Source organism: Oratosquilla oratoria, chromosome 1 (genome assembly GCF_046742065.1).
Source record: "Oratosquilla oratoria isolate Oo_2021 chromosome 1, ASM4674206v1, whole genome shotgun sequence".
Lineage (NCBI taxonomy): Eukaryota > Metazoa > Arthropoda > Malacostraca > Stomatopoda > Squillidae > Oratosquilla > Oratosquilla oratoria.
Window position 1 is genome coordinate 69,509,637 of NC_134777.1, and position 16,464 is coordinate 69,526,100.

The 16,464-nt window shown below is 50.5% G+C and overlaps 1 protein-coding gene across 8 annotated transcripts in view; it reads right to left on the reverse strand.

Annotated features, from left to right (window-relative positions):
- LOC143035073 (uncharacterized) overlaps positions 1 to 16,464 on the reverse strand; it is a 132,550-nt gene that overhangs the window by 94,190 nt on the left and 21,896 nt on the right. The window contains exon 1 of one of the 8 annotated variants that reach the window (XM_076202292.1): positions 7,335 to 7,710. The exons of 3 other annotated variants lie outside the window; for them this stretch is intronic. In XM_076202292.1, coding sequence (XP_076058407.1) covers positions 7,335 to 7,422 — 88 coding nt within the window. In that variant the 5' untranslated portion in view covers positions 7,423 to 7,710. Of the gene's footprint in view, positions 1 to 7,334; positions 7,714 to 16,464 lie in introns of those variants that run through there. 4 more of the 8 variants (XM_076201616.1, XM_076202202.1, XM_076202359.1 and 1 more) reach the window with 4 other exon arrangements.

Below are 16,464 nucleotides of genomic sequence, written 5' to 3' on the forward strand. Positions count from 1 at the left end.
AGTGGAGTGGTTGAGGTGTAAAGTGGAGTGGCTGGGGGTGTAAAGTGGAGTGTTTGGTGGGTACAGCACCACCACCCACTCCCTGTCCACCCCAAACCTCAAATTAACCACGTACATTCACGCCATAAGTTTTGTCAACTCTCCTTTAAAAACATCAGAACTATTATCACGAACTTCATGCATTTTCTTCTGGTAAGCGCGAAAGGACCTACTGGAGGGTTCCTATAAGAATTGTTTATAATCCTTTAACTACGGGGATGATACCCCACGAGCGTAGCCCTCAGTCTGTATAGTACATGTATGTAGATTAATTAAAAATAACTGTATTCTAGCAAACATCAAACCACTGCGGTACCGCGATACTAACACTTTTTTTAATATTAATTCAGCACCCTATAGGGTACAAGACGGCAGTCTCCTTTTCGAAATTGGCTGCCTATGCATTCATCCTCCTGGCACCCCATCGGTAGCGAAGGGAAAGAGGAAAAAAATTATGAGAAGAGTTTTGGCGCCGACTGTACTCCGCACGACGACCCTGTACCTCCATCAGGGGTCAACAGGTGAAGAGGTAAATGGCCACACAACCCTGGCCTCGATGTGGAAGGCGTGAGTGGAGGGGGAGGGGGAGAAGTGAAGTGGGAAAATGGGGGTGGGGGGGCTGCGAAGGTAGCATTAACGTTAACAAACTACAGAGTGGGAGGGGGGTGGCTGCTGTGGTGGCTGGAGCTGGGGGCGGGGGGCGGTGAAAGCCCCCAACAGTTGGAGGAAGCAGAGTGCGCGCTCGCTCGCAGCAAAACAGCAATTGAAGTCGAGGTAATTCAACAGAGGACGGTCGTAATGACCGAGTTGGGAAAGCCGATTTCGGTGGTGGTGGTGGTGGTGGTGGTGAAAGTGGCCCCGAGTGAAGATGAAGTGGTGTTGGTGGCCATGGCAACAAGAGGTGATGGATGCGGAGATGGAAATGGTGACATGTACCAGTAGTGGTGAAAGTGGTGGAGGTAGAAGTCGTGGACGGTGGTTTTGCGGGTGGATCTGGAAGTGGGGGGGGTGGATGTGGAAGTGAGAATGGAAGTGGCCCCGAGTGAAGATGCAGTGGTGTTGGTGGCCATGGCAACAAGAGGTGATGGATGCGGAGATGGAAATGGTGACATGTACCAGTAGTGGTGAAAGTGGTGGAGGTAGAAGTCGTGGACGGTGGTTTTGCGGGTGGATCTGGAAGTGGGGGGGGTGGATGTGGAAGTGAGAATGGAAGTGAGGATGGAGAAAGATGGAGAAGTTGGAGTGGAAGTGAGAGTAGAGGTTGGGGTAGAAAGTGGAGGTGGGGTTAGAGGCGGAAGTGATACAGATTTGTAGGGTGGCGATGTTGGTGGATTGATTGTAGTGGAGGTCGGGATTAGTGGAGGGGAGAACAGGGACCGGGGGCTCGGCGTCAGACTGCTGGTGCTGCTCCAACTGGACTGGGACAGTGGGAGGGATTCAAGAAAGCGAGGGGGGGGGGACGGAAAAGAAAGGAGCGAGAGGAGGGGAGGGGCGAGTAGAGAAAGGGAAAGGGTGAGGAGGTGATGGGAGAGAAGGGCGGAAAGGAAAACGGGGAAAACGGGAAAGGAAAGGGAGAGGGAGTGTTACCGAACGCAACGCGTCGGTAGCAAGCAGACGAGGGCGAGCAAATGGACGCATCAAAGATGTACTCCTCCTTGTGTCTGGGAGACAAAGACTACGCGGTGGGGGTGGGGGCGGGTGGAAACGAAAGAACGGCCGGGAAGAAAGTGTGGAAAAAAAAAAGATACGACTGGTGGGAGGAAATGGAAGTGGGGGGGAGGGGGAAACAAGGGGAGAAGTGGAAGAAATAAAGGTTCCGAGATATCAGACAAGAGGACAGAGTGGGAGGGAAAGGAGGAAAAGGAGGGAAGAGAAGGGAGGGAGATGTGGGAGAGATGATGGAGTCGGGTAGGGAAAGAGGAGAGGAGGGAGCTGGAGGTAAGAGGAAGGAACGTGAATAAGAAAAAAAAAATGGTGGTGATGGGAAGTTTGTCAGAAGAAGAGCAACGGGTGAGAGAGAGGGCGTGGGAAGGTTTCAAGTGGGCGTTATCCCCCCCCTACGCTCTCTCCTCCCCCCAACCCGCCTCGCCGCTCTGTCATCCCCCTCCCCCCTCCCACTCTCCCTTGGGAGCCCCAGTTCCCGAGATTGGTCGGTTTGGCTTCCTCCGCCCCATACCCCGCAGCCGATTTTATTCAGCCCTGGGGGGGGCGACTTCCTAATGAACGAGGTCCATACAGACCGTGACCCCATTCTAACAAGAGATCCTCAACCGCCGCAGCTGAATAAAATATACTAGTCCAATTTGGAAGAGGGAAATCGTGAAAGGCGTGGGAGCTCGGTGGTGGTGGTGGTGGTGGTAGTCGTGGTGGTGGAGGAGGAGGAGGAGGAGGAGGTGGAGAAGGAGGAGGTGGAGAAGGAGGAGGAGGAGGAGGAGGAGGAGGAGGAGAAGGAGGAGGAGGAGGAGGAGGAGGAGGAGGAGGCGGGGGTGGTGGAGGATGAGAACTGTCAGACCTCGTACTGTGCCCCCGAACTAGTTTTTATATTTACTCAAATATTTACTTGTCTGTTCATTTATCTAAGCTGTAGTTTTTTGTGATGGTGCCGTTTCCTGTTGCAGGTTGTATATTACTGCCATTGCTCGGTTATATTCGTGGGGGTTGTGAACCGCTTAAGGGTAGTTGTTGTTGGTTGTTGGAGCGAATGATTGTTTTTAATTATTTTGTTTTTGTTCTACAAGTGGGCCAGTAGATGTTATGGCATAATTGTTGTGGTGGTGGTGGGAGAGAATCGCTGGTGACCAACACCGCAAAGTATTTCAACTTTGATATCCACCGCTCCCCACGAGCAAAAATGAAATAAAGCAAACAAATAAATAAATAAATATATCGTGGTGGTCGTGATGGTGGTGCGGGTGAGGCAGCCATGCAGACGCAGACAGACAGACAGCGCTCCGTCGGTCGGTCTGCTTCGTACTTCTCGTTTCAGCCCGCACGCCCATTTAGGGCGTGCGATAGCGGCCCTGGCTGGAGATCGTGGCGTCTACTGTGGTGGAGGTGGTGTATGAGGAGGTAGTGGTGGAGAGGATAGGTGTCAGAGTTGGTATTGGGATCAGCGATGGTAGCACTCGTAGTGGTATTGGTGGTGGTGATGGCGGTAGTAGTCTTGCCTGGGGGACCAGTAATGACTGTAATTGTTAGCAATGTCAGTAGCAGTAACGGTCGCGGTAACAGTAACGGTAATGGGAACGGGGAACCCAAACAGTGGGTGTGGTGGTGCTAGTGGTGGTAGCATTGGCCATGGTTTAGTCAACCGGAAACGATGGTAGACCCGAGGTGATATCACAGCTGCGAGTCTCCATCTACATATGTTCAGAGATGCACGTGGGTGGCGTGGGCGTGTTAGTCGCAGGCGTGATAGTCGTGGGCGTTGGGACAAGGAACGTGCAGGGAGGGCGACGCAGCCACGGACTGCAGGTGCTGGAACAGCTGCAGGTGTGTGCAGGTGGCGCCAAACAAGCATGGCGATGTCAAAATCTTGGTGGTAGTACAAATCCTGGTAGTAGTACCAGTAGTAGTAATACTGGTGATAGTGGAGGTGGGTGGTGGTGATAGTGGAGGTGGGTGGTAGTGGTGGTGATAGTGGAGGTGGGTGGTAGTGGTGGTGATAGTGGAGGTGGGTGGTAGTGGTGGTGATAGTGGAGGTGGGTGGTAGTGGTGGTGATAGTGGTGGTGATAGTGGAGGTGGGTGGTAGTGGTGGTGATAGTGGAGGTGGGTGGTAGTGGTGGTGATAGTGGAGGTGGGTGGTAGTGGTGGTGATAGTGGAGGTGGGTGGTAGTGGTGGTGATAGTGGAGGTGGGTGGTAGTGGTGGTGATAGTGGAGGTGGGTGGTAGTGGTGGTGATAGTGGAGGTGGGTGGTGGTGGTGTTAGTGGTGGTGGGAGATGGTGTTAGTGGTGGTGGGAGGTGGTGTTAGTGGTGGTGGGAGGTGGTGTTAGTGGTGGTGGGAGGTGGTGATAGTGGTGGTGGGTGGTGGTGATAGTGGAGGTGGGTGGTGGTGATAGTGGAGGTGGGTGGTGGTGGTAAAGGTGAAAACAATCCAGTTGTACTATTGACGGTTGTTGTTGTTATGGACTGTCGTTTACCAGCGTTCCTATCCTCGTAAACCGCTCAAACGCGAAACTATAGCGAAAACGGCGATGCGAGCGGAGGCGGTGGTGGATGTTGGGTGGCGTGGGCGGAGCGGACGCGGACGGGTGGGCGTGCGTGCGGCCACGATGGAGAAATGGCGGCGACCTTGGAATTCCGCGGACACGAATAAAATAGCCTGGCGGCAGATACAACCAAAATATTTTTTTTCCACGCGGAAGGAGTTGGTTATTAAGAGTGCAATGGTGACAGGAGGAGGCTGGCTAAATATGGTAATGGTGGTAGTGATAACGAAGGTGGAAGTGTTGAAGATGGGAGGAAAAATGAGGAAGAGGAAAAATAGGATGAAGAGTAGAAGGAAGAGAAGGAGAAGAAGGAAGAGTAGGAGGAAGAATAGGAGGAGGGAGGAGGAAGGAGGTGGAAGAGGAGGAGGTAGAGGACGATGGTGGTGGTGGTGGTGGAGTGTGTAGTAGTAGGCGGCAACGGTAAAGGAGTTGGTGGGCGGTTGTGGGCGTGGTGGAGGCTAAGTGGGTGATCGTGGAAGAAGTGGTGGGTGGTGGTAGATGGTGGTGAAAGGGCCTGTTCACGACGTGGGCCATGGATCAAAACACAAAACTAAACACCACCAAACAATATACGAGCCTTGTAATACCAGTCTATTAACTGGCTTTGTTGAACCACATTCAGAAAAAATATAATTTCACTGCCCAAAACATCTCTTCAATATGGTTGGAGATTATGGGGATGGTGGGCGGGGGGGGGGGGCAGTGGTGCTGGTGTGGCGGTGGTGATAGTGGGAGAGCTGGAGGTAGTGGAGGAAGAGGAGGAGGAGGAGGGAGAGACCGCGGTGGTCATGACGGTGGCGTTGGTGGCATTGGCAGTGGTGATAGTGGTGGTGCAGGCTGACGGTGACGAGGAATCGTAAATATTAAAATAAATAAATAAATAAATGTTGGTGGGAATAACGGACCTACACGACGGTGTTCTAAACTCAAAAGAGCACCCACCACCACCACACCCGGTGGTGAAAATGTTCGGGCATGGTGATAGTGGTGATGATGGTGAAGGTAGAGTGAGGTCTCCCAGACACCGGGTGACAATACCGGACGATCCGGCAAGCGTCCGGCCAGCCGCCGGATTCAAGTGGCGTTGGCATTGCCGGCGTATTCCTAATTGACGTGTGCGCGCGCGCGCGTGCGTGCGAGCGAGCGAGCGAGAGCAACCTGGGAGGAAAGGAAGGCAAGGAGAGATAGAAATACACAGAAAAACAGTGATACATAGGAGTTCAGAGCCGGTATACACGTTCATACACATATACACACGCACACACACACAAGGACACATACACACATATACACACACGCATACACATACACGCACACACGCATACGCACACATACACACACGTATACGCACACACATATACACACACACACACAATTACCGTACGAGCTTGCAAATGTAGAACGGGCGGTTGACAACGTTCCTGCGCAGCGCAAAGGGACAACCACGGGGGACAGAACACACACATGCAGCGGCAGCAGGTGGCTCGTCGTACAGGTGGTGACTAATCCTCGCTGCTGCTGCTGCTGGTGTGGGTGATGCTGCTGGTGCCGAGAGGACGAACGAAGAGGGGTAGGCGAGGGGGAGGGGGGTGGAGGAGAAGGAGAAGTGACGTAAGAGTGGAAAACGAAGACCGGAGGTATTGATGAGAGGAAAGAAGAGGAAGAAGAAGAGAGAAGAAGACGAATAGGAGAAGAGTAAGTGGGGGAGGAAAGGGAGTGGGAGTATAGAGGACGGGGAGGATGGGCGAGCAAAAAGGAATAGGAGAAAGAGAAATGGGGAATAAAGAAGAGGAAACAAATGGATCAGGGAAAAAAAAGGAGGTGGTTATTAAGTGGAGGAGGGGGGGAGGGGGACGAGGAAGAGGAGGAGGAGGAAGTGGAGCAGGAGAAGAATGAATTGAGGGCGAAGTCTGTCCAGTGACTTTGGGAATCAAGGTTCTTGTTCTATGATAACAAGCATGGAATAATAAAGCAAATAGATAAAAAATAAATAAACAAAGCAAGGGAGACGCACACATGCATGAGAGAGAGAGAGAGAGAGAGAGAGAGAGAGAGAGAGAGAGAGAGAGAGAGAGAGAGAGAGAGAGAGAGAGGGGGGGGTATGTTTACAAACACAAACGAGAGAAAGGATGTGGAAGAGGAAGTGAGGGACGCAAGGAAACAAAAATGGATATGGGAAAGAGGGGGTGGGGAGATATGGGACCGGAGGTGGGTGGGAGAGGGAGGTAATGGGGACGGGGAGGAAGAGATGATGGGGAGGAAGGAAGAAGTGAAATACGGAGGGAGTCGTGCCTGTGCATGTCGGGAGTGGGATAAAAGGGGTCGCCGTACAAGATAAACACAACGTGGAATCGAATCGAATCTTAGTAAAAGCTCTTCCTCTCTCTCTCTCTCTCGTGTGTGTGTGTGTGTGTGTGTGTGTGTGTGTGTGTGTGTGTGTGTGTGTGTGTGTGTGTGTGTGTGTGTGTGTGTGTGTGTGTGTGAGCGAGAGAGAGAGAGAGAGAGAGAGAGAGAGAGAGAGAGAGAGAGAGAGAGAGAGAGAGAGAGAGAGAGAGAGAGAGAGAGAGAGAGAGAGAGAGAGAGAGAGAGAGAGAGAGAGAGAGAGAGAGAGAGAGAGAGAGAGAGAGAGAGAGAGAGAGAGAGAGAGAGAGAGAGAGAGAGAGAGAGAGAGAGAGAGAGAGAGAGAGAGAGAGAGAGAGAGAGAGAGAGAGAGAGAGAGAGAGGTAATCCCTTTGCTCTCGCTGCAACGAGACGGGGAGGAGGGGGGAGGTAGCGTGCAGGCCGCAGGAGGTCGTCCGTCTAAAGCAAGCTGCAGCCTGTGTAGGTCGGCCGTAACATCCGCCCCCCAACCTACCTATCCCCCAACCTCGTCCTCAAGTTCCCGGCTTCGGCCAGCCAGCCAGTCCCTCACTCATTGTCCCGAGATAGCGAAGTTGCCGGCTTAGATACGGTTCCCGATAAGGTCCCGATGGGCGGGAGCGACGTTATCGTGGCACTTCATACCCCCCCCAACCCCACCCCACCTCCCAACCGCCCTCCCACGACTCCCTCACGCACTCCCTACCGAACTACCAACCTACCTACCTGCCTGGCAGGAGGAGAACAAAGCTACCATGGGAACCATGGCCTTCCTGCACGACGAGGAGCGTAAGTGTGACAACCCCTTGAGCATCAAAGGGAAATTATCCTTATGGTCGCTACGGGAACACGTAGGAGAATCAGGGCAACTCGACGGAGGCGGCGACGGCGGGCGAGCGGGCGGCGTGACGACGTGGGAGGACCAAGAAGACAAGTGACGGACGGCGCAGGGAGCTCGAACTGTCGCGGCGCGGGACTTTCCTACCCGACGGAGGCGCTGACGGGTGTGAAGCCGAAGGACCTCAAGTCACAAAGCTCCTCCACGGAAGAGGGCGTTGTCCAACGTCGTCGTCGTCGACGGGGCCACCTCGCGCGCGCGCGCGAACGCACACCTGCGCATGTGCACAAGGCAAGAGCGCACCTTTGTTGCAAGTCCCGCGCGGGCGTGGATGTGTGGGCGGTTCATGCGCGCGTCCGTAGGCGTGGGCGTGGCGTGGGACGGATGACGTAGGGCGTGGCGTGGGAGTGGTGACGTGTGCTCGGCTTGGGTCGATGGGTGGGCGGGTGGGCGGGGAAGGAGGGAGGTGGAGGACTCAAGGCGGTACATCCAAACAGGGCGTGCCTAGGATATGGGGAGGTAGGCTACAAACTAGTAGACCCCACGATGATGGATATACAAGCAGGCCGGCCGTCCCGCTGCAGGTCACATACACGTAACAGGCCACGAGACGCGTCACGTCGAGAACACCATGCAAATCTGTGACGTCACATCAGGTGACAGGACAAGAGACACGTCCCACCGAGACGATGACGCAAATGTTACATCACAACACGTGACGTAGGTGCTACGTCACATCGACCCATCTCGCTCAAACCTTGCGTCGTATGACGTCACGTGTCGCAAAGACGACGACCCGGTATCACGCCAAGGACGTGACATCTCGTTAGGCGAATACACTACACGACCAAAACCCCCGACAGCCTTTGGGCGTGCGAGGGGTAATTACGCCCACGCTCACGCACGCTGGCGCCGTGTGGGCGGTCTGAAGAAAAGGCAAATGAAAAAAAGAAGAAGAGAAAGGAACAAAGAAGAAATACGTGACTAATCAAGAAACGATAGAGGAGGAGGAGGGTGTGGGGCTGTGACAAGGAAGTAGGGGGTAAGAAGGGGGTGTGGCAGAGGGGGAGTGGGCGTGAGAGTAGGAGAGGCGGCAATGTATACAACGGGCGTGAAAATGGTGCAGGGAGAATGGGTGTGGCACAGAGGGTGGGGGAGGGAGGCGTGGTAGACATGGGGTGGGGGAAGACAGGATTAAAGGTAGACAACAGTACATTCAAAGTTTGTGGTTGAGGTGGAAACGGCGTGAAAGGAGGAAAATATGGAAGAGGAGGAAGAGGAGGAAGAGGAGGAAGAACAGGAGGAGGAGGAGGAGGAGGAGGAGGAGGAGGAGGAGATTCAAGATTTAAAAAAGTGGAATAGGTAAGTATTGGGAGTCATATGTATAACTCAAGGAGATGGAAGGCTGGTGGTGGGGGTTGGGGTCTGTACCATACAGAAGTTCTGTAAATGAAGATACTGGGTTCTGAAGCTAGGGAACGGGACAATAGAAAAAGTGAGGCGGGAAAAGGAGGAGGAGGAGGAGGGGGAGGAGGAGGGAGAAGAGGGAGAGGAGGAGGAGGAGGAGGAGGAGGAAGAGTGTGTATGATGGATCAAAGTGTGGTAGAGATCAAAGTGTGGTAAAGGAGAAAATTGTGGTTAAAAAGTGACAAAAGGAGTAGGAGTGTAGTGGACGTGTGTGCTAGGCGGGTAAGCGTCGCAAAGAGGTGTGGTGGAAAGGGAGGAGACCGGTAAAGGGGAGAAATGTAGGGGAGAAATGTAGAGAAAAGGGGGGAAGTGTGGTCATGGGGGAAAATGTGGTGAAAGGGTGGGTGAAAGTGTGGTGAAAAAGAGGGTGAAAGTGTGGTGAAAAAGAGGGTGAAAGGGTGGGGGAATGCCATGGTGCAACGGAGTCAGTGTGGTGAAAGTACACAAGTGTGGTGAAAGGGAGTGTGGCAATGGTGGAATACTGTGGTAATGTGACAAGAGCAGTGTAACGCCGCTGTAGAAAGTCGAGTCATGAAGAGAAAGCCACGTTCACGCGACGGCGGAATGGGGGATAGGGTGAAAGCGTTATGGCGCGTAATGGGCGAAAGGCGTGCAGAAAGCGGGGCGAGACAAGACGAGACAAGCCAAGGCAAGGCAAGACACGAACATGAATTCTAAAGCCAAACCTGGTCAACGGAGGTAGATGGGAACCCCCCCTCTCCTAAGACTGTATTATGTATTCAACCCATTTATCAAATACCTGAAAATCATGTGAACGCGCAGATTACAAAATTGGTACGAGCAGGAGTCCAGGGTAGGGAGACAAAGAATTACAAACACACACACACAATATTTACTCAAAAATCGGGCCATATATGAAATTCAGGTCTCATCCAGGAGGGTAATAGCCATCGATCACGAGTCCAACACGTGATCCAAGACCGCGGTGAATCTCTCTCACACACACACAATTTATATATATATATATATATATATATATATATATATATATATATATATATATATATATATATATATATATATATTAGTGGGGGAGGGAGCACACCTAATCAACGTTCTCCCTTGCCTGCAACAAATAAATTATTCTTAGCTAATCAAGGCTCTTTGATCTCTGGGGAAAAAATCGAGACCGGATCTTCTTTAATTCCATCCGGGTCTTGTTTACACAGATACTCAATGTTCACCCGAGAATCCATCCCTTCAACAGGATAGATCCTTATCAACTGTTCTACGCTGACTCGATTTCATTCAGTGGAAGATTGGATTGAATCAACTTCATATCGGGCAATCCTTCAACCAAATGTATTCTATTCAACAAATTGTTGTACCCGTTAACGAGAATTTCAATTAACCAAAAAAAAAAAAAAAAAAAAAAAAAAAAAAAAAAAAAAAAAAAGAAAATCTCCAGTATTCAGAACAAAGTTCCAAATTTTATACAATTCCGAATATCGGAGTCAAGTTTCTAGCAAAGGCCTACTTCAAAAATAGAACCTTACATGAAATTCCCGAATTCTGAATTACGATTAAAGAAAGTCATCTGTTCTAAGCAAATAATATAGCTAGATAAAACGGACTCGTTACCTTAGGCTACACTTATCTTCCACTATCCCCTCATACCAACCCATCACATGTACCTAGGAGAGGATGTGTCGTCCCCACCGAATCTCGTTGTACACTAAACCCCCTAAATCAATTTCATGGAATGAAAGTATAACTCATGAGCTTATAGCCAGTAAACAATACAATTCCTGATTATGCAATGCACACACAAAAATATAAAGACCTTGACAAAGGCCGTGGAAAAGTTTACAGGTTAGGGAACAAACTTCCTGCGGATGCAATCATCTGAAACAGTTCCAAGTTTAAAATACCCGACTGTCGACGTGCTCTGTTGCAAACCTTTGGTCTTCCTGCATGACCCCATAATTAACTATATCAGCCACTGGAAATCCACCGCTGAACAATGGCCTCTAGTAATATCTTCCATGGGTCGCAAGATTAAATTGTATACATTTATACATTAAAAAATAATATATAATACAATAATAAATATGTCAACAATTTAACGACCGTGGCGAGGGTGGAGAGAGGCAAGACAACACTAGACCACATCCAGAACCAAAAATACAAAGTCGATCGGTCGGCTTACGTGGGTTTAAATAGAGCATCATCCCTTCCCTTACAGCCCCCCACCCCCCGTAAAACCAACAGAGGGGGGGGGGCAGCAACGCCGATATTCTATGCCGTAGTTCTTCCCTTCCAGTACAGTGTGGGGGGAGGGGAGCAGGAAAAGGAAGGCGAGAGGAAAAGGAGGGAAAGGAGGGGGAAGGTGGGAAAGGAGGGGGAAGAAGGGAAAGGAGGGGGAAGAGAGGAAGGGAAAGGAGGGGGAAGAAGGGAAAGGAGGAGGAAGAAGGGAAAGGAGGGGAAAGGAAGGAGAGGACAAGAGAAAGGTGAGGGGGGGGGCAGAGAAGGATACGGAAGGAGAGGAGGCTGGGTGAGTGGGGTTCCAATGTAAATAAACCAAAAGTAGAAACTATTACATCAGTTCCGTAGGCATTCCGTTGTGGCCACACGCCAAAAAACGGAGACGAGGAACCTCCTGGAAGTGGAGAGCACTGGTCTCACGACCACAGGCGGACGGAATACGAGTGAGTGAGTGAGTGAGTGAGTGTGTGAGTGTGTGTGTGTGTGTGTGTGTGTGTGTGTGTGTGTGTGTGTGTGTGTGTGTGTGATTCACCTTGGTCTTTGGATCACGTGTGTTGGACTCGTGATCGACAGCTATTTCCCTCCCGGAAGAGAGTTCAAACCTCGTATGACCGATCTATGGGTAATGCTGTGACCTTACACGCACACACACCCAACTCCCCACCCACGAGAGTTGGAGTAACGACTCGAAGCGCAGCGATACTGAAATTATTTCAGCCCTGGGCAGGATTCGAACCCGGACCGCCGTAGTGACAGTCCGGGACTACCAACCGCGCCACCGAGTCTCTCTCTCTCTCTCTCTCTGTGTGTGTGTGTGTGTGTGTGTGTGTGTGTGTGTGTGTGTGTGTGTGTGTGTGTGTGTGTGTGTGTGTGTGTGTGTGTGTGTGTGTGTGTGTGTGTGTGTGTGTGTGTGTGTGTGTGTGTGTGTGTGTGTGTGTGTGTGTGTGTGTGTGTGTGTGTGTGTGTGTGTGTGTGTGTGTGTGTGTGTGTGTGTGTGTGTGTGTCTGTGTGTGTGTGTAGAGGGAAGACAGTAAGGGGGAGAGATTAAGTAAGGGTAAAAAAGTGAAAGGAGAGAAGAAAATATTATGTAAATATAAACAAAAGCGAAAAAAAACGATCCATCTTCGAACTACACAGGGGTCGACTAACAAGTAACCACCCACAATTCAATTTCCTGGACAACAGGACAATGCCCTCACTCAACCCATCCCAACCTTCCGCGCAAATCGTTCCCACCCTACTACCGCGGGTCAGGTTTACTTGGGTCAGGTCAGACCCATGAACCCTTTCATCTCCCCCAAGGCCTCCCCCCCCACCCCAATGGTATTCAATCACGCATGCTCCCCCTACTCCATCTCTCCCTTTCCTCTCCCACCCCTTCTGGTATACAAAGTACAAGTCCCACTCTCGAGTAATATATATATATATACATACAGTAAATATATATAACAAATGAGAGAGACAACAGATGGGTTGAAGGGTGCAAGGACAAGTCATAATGAACACATGGTTCAAACACCACCCACACAAACTATATGCATGGAAAAGCTCAGGAGACAGATATAAGAACCAAATAGATTACATAACAGTAAATAGAAGATTCAGAAACGCAGTAACACAGGTAAAAACCTATCAAGGGGCAAACAGAAAGTTGGACCATATTCTAGTAGTAGCGGTTAACACGAAAAAAAAAAACACCAAAGAGAAATCATAGCATAAATAAACTACTAAATTACACAGAAATCGGAGAACAATTCATTGCGGAAGTCAAAAACAGCTATGCAATACTAGAAGATGTAGCAGACGAAACAGAGGTAGGATAAGCTCGGTGGCAATGGAGGACACTACAGGCCATGAAAGAAGGGTCAGAAATCATACCAACAAGAGAAAGAAACAAGATCCCATAAATGACAGATTCACGAATATATGCTTACAAATAAAGCCCGCAAATGTAAATGAAATATAGTTACAATTTCCAATTAAAATACATAAACAAATTGTGACAGACAGTGCCCTCACGATCCTAAAAATACATCTAAAAAATATCAAAAGTACCAAAACACCACAACTGTCAACCACGCCCACACTTCGACTCGCACAACACGACCCGACCCGACCCGACACGACCCGGCACGAGCGAAAACGTTTGACGAGGGCGTGGAGGATGGGGCGGGGCTCACGAGTTGCGATAAAAATAGCACGTCGATTGAGGTAGCACACATTGGGTGGTGCACCCCGGTAGGCTAGCGCTTGATCTCCCTCGAGACGGAGAGAAAAAAATATATCAAGTAGACGTGCGATACTTAGTAAAAATTATATAAAAAGGACTTGTGAGCAAGACAGATGAAACGAGGCAAATCGAAGATGAAAAAAGTGAATAAATAAATGAATAATACTAATGATGATCTTTTGTTCGTGTCCATAAGATATTCCCAGGAACCAATTTTAAGTAATATACGGTCTACTGCGTGGACTTCATCGCTAGATTGTGTAACCAATTTCAATTGGGTTTTAACCCATTCAACTCCGATGACAAGATGTCTTGTCATTTGGTCAAATAAAACAAAAAATCATAAAACACCAAAATGTTTGATCAAACACCAGAAAAATATGACGTCATCAGTCCTCCTCGCTTCGCTCGCAGGACTGACGACGTCATATTTTTCTGGTGTTTGATCAAACATTTTGGTGTTTTATGATTTTTTGTTTTATTTGACCAAATGACAAGACATCTTGTCATCGGAGTTGAATGGGTTAAATGTGGATAAAGCCCTATCCGAGCCATTTTTATGTATTTTCGTTCTTAATTACGAGTTTCGTGCGTATACAATGGCCAATCTTCATAAAGATGCTTTATCTAACCTCTAGACAGTTCAAGTGTTGTACTGCTAATACTGCTCAATTAACACCTTTGTTCAAAGCAACTGCACTGTTCTGCACACCTAGAGTTCTTGAACATAAAGACATGTGCAACAAATTTCAGAATTTTCCAAGTGGTGGTGGTGGTGGTTGGCGGTGATGGCGGTTTGTGACATACACTAGGAGGCACTTGGCAGTCGAAGGCACTTGCCCCGCCTTCCGATAGGTGCGACCCCATTGTTGTTCCCTCAGTCGTAAATACACAACTGTCCTCAAGAAGCCTTCGACATAGAGAACCCTCAGGGAGCACAAAGACAAGTCAGTTTTAGGATTACGCTCACCTCTCGATAATTCGACGTTCACTGGGATTAGGGACAGGAATAAACAAGACCCTCAGGACATGCCACGTTCCCATCAGTACGTGCTACGTCCCCCCGTCAGAATGTGCTACGTTCCCGTCAGTACGTGCTACGTTCCCGTCAGAATGTGCTACGTTCCCGTCAGAATGTGCTACGTTCCCGTCAGTACGTGCTACGTTCCCGTCAGAATGTGCTACGTTCCCGTCAGTACGTGCTACATTGCCTTCTGTACGTGCTACGTCCCCCTGTCAGAATGTGCTACGTTCCCGTCAGTACGTGGTACCCCGCCCCATCAGAACGTGCTACGTTCACGAATACGTCCGGGAATTCTTTCCATATCCGGAAAAGCAAAAGCACAATCCATGGTTCGTCCGACGCGCAACTGTTTGTCTGTCTGTCTTGCAGGCTCACCGTTCTCTCGTGAGCCCCATTCCCTGTGCACATAGGTCTATTTACATAGTCGTGATATACAGGATTCAATCTCTCTCCCTCTCTCTCTCTCTCTCCTCTCTCTCGTTCCTTACACACCCTTTCCCTTTCTTCCTTTTTCGTAAGGTATCTTCTTTCTTTCCCCTTCTCCCATTTTTTTCCCTTTCCCTTCACATCTCTCCCTTTCCTTGCACGTTCCTTCTCCTCTCCTTTCTCCCTGTCTATGCTCATCATTTTAACCTTTTCCCAACCCCCACTTCTCCGATCCTTCTTCTCATCTTTTCATCTCTTCCTCCATCCTCCTAATCTCTCCCCCTCTCCCTCTCTCGGGTTGCCCCTATCGACCATCAAACAACAGTTCCATCAGCGTGGGGGGACGTGAGGATGGGGAGGATCAGCCTGCAACCAATCACGACGAATTCCCGCAGCTCTGTTGTCACCAAGGCTACACTGACAACATCGAGGAATACGGTCTCCACTTCGGACACCTTTCCAACAACCGGGAGGCACCCTCACCCCCCCCCCTCCCCGCATATCCCCGAGGTAACGGGTGCCGAGGTGCCAAGGACGACCCTGAGGGAGCGGAGAAATGCAGCGTCCGTACAGGTGAACCGGAGACCTCCCAACTCCTGTCGGAGGCGCGGTAGAAGGCGACGTATTGGGGAGTGAATACAAACTGCGACATTGGGCGAACCGTGAAGGCAATCATACGAGGAAGAAGGAGAGGAGGGAGAGCAGGGAGGAAGCGGGAGAGGTGGAGGAAGAGGTGGATTGAAATTCAAATAAATGTGGAAATGGAAGAGAAAACCGAGCCTGAAGCCCACCAACCTTAACAGAGGACTGGTCTATTGGGTAGCGCGCGCGCATGTGTATGTGTGTATGCGCGCGCATGCGTGTGTATGTATGTATGCGCGCGCATGCGTGTGTGTGCGCGCATGTACGTGTGTGTGCTCGCGCGCATGTATGTGTGCGCGCACGCATGTGTGTACGCACGCATGTGTGTATGTGTGTGCGCACGCATGTGTGTGTGTGCACGCGCATGTGTGTGTGTGCACGCGCATGTGTGTGCGTGCGCGCGCATGTGTGTATGTGCGCGCGCAAGTGTGTATGTGTGTGCGCGCGCATGTGTATGTGTGCGCGCGCATGTGTATGTGTGTGCGCGCATGTGTGTGTGCACGTGCATGTGTATGCGTGCGCATGTGTGTATGCGTGTGCGTGCGCGCGTGTGTGTGTTAGCGCGCGCGCATGTGTAACGTCACATTACCCATAGCTCGCACCACACAGGTTATGGGGCTCTCATCCAGTAGGGCAACAGTAGACGATCACGAATCCAGCACGTAATCTGAGAGCCAGAGGCATAAGCTAATAGAGAAGAGGCAGTAATAGGGAGGGTAGGAGAGAAAATAGGAAGAGCGAAGCTAATAGAAAAGAGAAAAGGAAAGGCGATGAGAGAAGACAAAGAGAGTAGAGGGTAGAAAGAAAAAATAGGGTGGGACGAAAGGAGGGAGTGGAGGGAAGGTGAGATGAGAAGAGTGGAGGGAAGGCGTGGAAGGGAGTGGAGTGGGCGTGACGGTGTGGGAAAGGTCAGGCAGTGGGCGTGACGGTGTGGGAAAGGCTAGGCAGTGGGCTTGGAAGGGAGGGCATTAACTGCAACCCATGGGCGCCGAAGCGGATGTTG